Source organism: Charadrius vociferus, unplaced genomic scaffold (assembly GCF_000708025.1).
Source record: "Charadrius vociferus isolate BGI_N301 unplaced genomic scaffold, ASM70802v2 scaffold623, whole genome shotgun sequence".
NCBI classification, from domain to species: Eukaryota; Metazoa; Chordata; class Aves; order Charadriiformes; family Charadriidae; genus Charadrius; species Charadrius vociferus.
This window is the reverse complement of record NW_009647679.1, coordinates 45,852-50,038: the sequence shown is the minus strand read 5'-3', so window position 1 is coordinate 50,038 and position 4,187 is coordinate 45,852. Positions and strand designations below refer to the sequence as shown.

At 60.3% G+C, this 4,187-nt stretch overlaps 1 protein-coding gene across 1 annotated transcript in view; it reads right to left on the bottom strand.

Annotated features, from left to right (window-relative positions):
• The window catches only part of RASGRF1 (Ras protein-specific guanine nucleotide-releasing factor 1), a 55,013-nt gene that overhangs the window by 39,325 nt on the left and 11,501 nt on the right, over positions 1-4,187 (bottom strand). The window contains exons 2-4 of the mRNA XM_009881155.1: positions 2,528-2,708; positions 2,088-2,194; positions 1-113 (exon numbers count right to left, since the gene is read on the bottom strand). The exon at positions 1-113 is cut by the window's left edge and continues 21 nt beyond it. Of these exons, the coding sequence (XP_009879457.1) occupies positions 1-113; positions 2,088-2,194; positions 2,528-2,708 (401 nt within the window). The remainder of the gene's footprint in view (positions 114-2,087; positions 2,195-2,527; positions 2,709-4,187) is intronic.

The following is a 4,187-nucleotide window of genomic DNA, read 5'->3' as shown; positions in this document are numbered from 1 at the left end:
CCTCGATCTGCTGGCGGAGTTGCTTGCCAACCGTCTTCTCCGTCTCCACAATCTGCAGGAGATGGAGGTACTTCTGCATCAGCGCCTCGTGCTCCGTCGCCAGGTTCCTGTAGCTGCGAGCAGACACGGCCGTCAGCACCTCTCCTCCCCCCGGACCCACCGCCGTGGCCCCCCCAGCACGTGCCAGCAAAATGCGGTGTCTGCCCGCTGCGGTTTGATGGGGGGTTCTCCCACCCGGCCGCCTACGCGGCTCGGGGTACCCAGCGGGCGAATGAACCCGGAGACGGCTCTCGTGGTTTGGGATGCTGCTGCTCAGAACTGAGCGATTTGGAGAGGCCTCGGGTTCCCCGCCACGGTGCAAACAGAAAAGGCACCACGAATTTTAAGGAAATGGCAGGAGACCAAAAAAAACCCCAAACACCTGTGGCCAAACCTCTCTCACCTACCACATCTCAAAAGTTTAACGAGGAGGACGCGTGTGGCACAAGCTCTTACGAGCATCTGCTCTCGTTAAGGTGTGCAGCAGATGATATTTCTCTGCTCCCCTGCACACAACTCACCGCCCCCCTCGCTGCCAGCCCGGCACCCTCCTTCGCCGCGCGCGCGGCTGCACCATGCTGGTGAGCAACTGGGCTGCGCTACCGCTCCCACGGGAACCAGGAGCTTGGGAAAACCTCCTTCTGACTGTTTTTGCTACACCAGATGAAACCCTTCCTGACGATCTTTGAACCCGACAGTGAATCGGGCATCCCTCCGGCACCAGGCAGCGCCAGCGTGCCGGGGCGGCCACCCTGCGCGGCACGGGGACGGGACGGGGACAGGGATGGGCAGGCGTGGGGACGGCGGGGGCACATTCGAATGCGGCCTCCCGCTCTGCACAGGAGCCCCCGGCACGGGGCTGGGGACCGAAGGTGCTCTGCTGATAGAGCTCAGAGGGTTGTGGTTAGTGGCGCAGAGTCTAGTTGGAGGTCAGTAACAAGTGGTGTCCCTCAGGGGTCAGTACTGGGCCCAGTTTTGTTCAACATATTCATCAATGATCTGGATGAAGGGATAGAGTGTACCATCAGCAAGTTTGCTGATGACACAAAACTGGGAGGAGTGGCTGACACGCCAGAAGGCTGTGCTGCCTTACAGCGTGACCTCGCCAGGCTGGAGAGTTGGGCAGAAAGAAACCTGATGAAGTTCAACAAGGGTAAGTGTAGGGTACTGCACCTGGGGAGGAATAACCCCATGCACCAGTACAGGTTGGGGGCTGACCTCCTGGAGAGCAGCTCTGTGGAGAGGGACCTGGGAGTCCTGGTGGACAACAGGATGACCATGAGCCAGCAATGTGCCCTGGCGGCCAAGAAGGCGAATGGCATCCTGGGGTGCATCAAGAAGAGTGTGGCCAGCAGGTCGAGGGAGGTCATCCTCCCCCTCTACTCTGCCCTGGTGAGACCGCATCTGGAGTACTGTGTCCAGTTCTGGGCTCCCCAGTTCAAGAAAGACAGGGAACTGCTGGAGAGGGTCCAGCAAAGGGCAACAAAGATGATTAGGGGACTGGAGCACCTTTCTTATGAGGAAAGGCTGAGGGACTTGGGTCTCTTTAGTCTAGAGAAAAGAAGATTGAGGGGGGATCTTATTAATACATACAAATACTTAATGGGAGGATGCCAGGGGGATGGGAGTAGTCTTTTTTCAGTGGCACCCAGTGATAGGACGAGGGGTAATGGGCATAAACTTGAACATAGGAAGTTCCATCTTAACATGAGAAGGAACTTCTTTACTTTGAGGGTAGTGGAGCACTGGAACAGGCTGCCCAGAGAGGTGGTGGAGTCTCCCACTCTGGAGACATTCAAAACCCGCCTGGACGCTGTCCTGTGTAACGTGCTGTAGGTGACCCTGCTCTGGCAGGAGGGTTGGACTAGATGATCTCCAGAGGTCCCTTCCAACCCTAACAATTCTGTGAATTCTGTGAATTCTGTGAATTCTGTGCTTCGCCTGCCGGCAGCGCCTGCCTTACCGGCGCCCTGCACGCAGCCGCCCTCGGGCACGGCTTTGCCTCCGCCACCCCCCGTCCCCGGGTCTGTGCCGGCGGAGGGCGATACCTGGCGTGAGCTATGGCTGCCACCCACTCGTCGCAGTCCTTGGCATCCTCGGTCCTCAGCTCCAGGGTCTTCTGGTTCTCGTGGTTGAAATTAACGGTAAAGTAATGCTGCGGGAGCAAACACAGGGTGAGGTTACCGCTTGCTCGCACAAGGCCGTTAGAAAAGCGCTTTATGATCCACCACAGGTCACTTCATTTAAAAAAACAACATTTTGGAAGACCAGGAGCATGGCCGAGACCTGCTGCCCTCCGTACTCCGGGAAAAGCCGCTCCTTGCCGGTGAGGCAGCCCAGCCGCGCCGCGGGCCAGGACGGGGCTGGGCAATGCTCCGAGGGGAAATCCCACTGGGCAAACACCGGGATTCGGATCAACCTAAACCCACCGAGGACCGTGAGGTCGCAGGTCTGAGCCTGCGGCAATCCCCCTGGGGACAGCCCTCACCCGGGGAAAGGGGCCGATGCGCAAAGGCGCTTGGCCGGCCCCGGCACCAGGCTGCCTGCGTCCCTGCCCACGCGGGCAGCGAGCACCCTCGGGCGCCAAAACGAAGCCCTGCTGCCGCTGGGGGCTCGACGTTGGGCAGAGCCCTGGTGCCACGGGCTCGCACCGCTCGAGCCGGGAGGCTCTAACGGGCAACGGCGTAACAGGACTGAGCGCAGGACTATATTTAGCCTCCCTTGACATTTACAGTATTTGTGCTAATTGTGCGCGGTGGCAGCCCGCGCCGGCTGGGGTTTGTGCTGCTCCTGCGCTTTCCCGCAGTCTCCTAGGAAACAGGTACCACGCTGCAATGCCGGATGCTGCCCGGAATAACTGGGCTTAAACGAAACCCACTAGAAAAAGCTCATCCTGGCATTAGCTGCCCCTCCGTTAGGTTTAACGAGGCATCTGAATTAACAGGCATCTTGACAATAAAAAAAAACAAAAACACAACCCAAACCCGACCTGCAGCAGCCGCTTGCACCCTGGCACGCACCCCTGCTGCCCGGGACGGGAGGCAGCGGCCGGCTGTGAGCACCGACCCTGGCGTGCCGCGGAAACACCGAGGGGCACCGCAGCGCAGGCAGGCGCCGCGTGGGAACCTGCCCCGGTGCCGCGCTGCAGGCAGGGACAGGCGACGGGGTGCTGCAGCGGGGCAAGGCTGGCGCTCACCCAGGGCACCGGGCGGGCCAGCACCATCGCCACCCCTCTGTCGAACACCGGGGGTACTGCCCACCCCAAAACAGGGCCGTGTCTCGCACCCCTGCTGCTTCCAGGTCCCCCCGTCCCCTCCCACCCCGGGGAATCTTTACTCTCATCCCCTTCCCATCCCAAATCAGGCCCAGGGTTGGTAAGAAGGACCTCCAGATGGATGCAGGAGACTTTCAGCGAAAGCAGGACGCGGGGGAGCTGAGGCGCAGCCGGTGGCTGTTCCCAGGTGATGTCGGTGCAGGCAGCACGGACGGACAGACGGACGGACACCCAGCTCCCCCACCCAGCACCATGCCCACCCAGGGCTCGTGCCTCTCCAGGCGACAGCCCGAGAAACACCCTCTGAGCATCCCTGGCCCGTGCGGGTCCTGCGGGGGGGGAGAAGGGGGAGCCCGGGGACGCCGCACCGCGCAGGGGCCGCACCAGAGCCCTCCCTCGGAAACTGCTCTTTCACCTTTGGGGGGCAACTGGTCGTTCCCGCGACCCTGTGAAGATGTGTCTCCTTTACTTCTGCCCAGGATCCTTTAGGTGCAATACCTTTTTATTGCTGATCCTGCGGACGAGTTTTCTCCTTGTGGAGCCTTCTCCATGGTAAGACAGGCCATCGTCCGTCTCCCACCCCGTCCCCATCCCGGCTGCGGGACACGTCTGGAGCTGCAGCAGCTCCGCAGCCCTTCGCTTTTCATCCCACCATCTTCTCCCTCCCACCCCCAAAAGCTTTTATTGGCAACAAGACACCTCTGATAGAAAATTCGCCAGAAATTTTTGGTCTCTGAAACGGTGCGGGTAGTTACGCCTCCCTGCTTCGCGCTCACCTCTCTTACAGCCCTTCCCCTGCAAACGGCATGAAAAAGAACTCGTCAGATCGGCAAGTCTGGAAATCCTCCCCCGTAAACACCAACTCAGCAATACC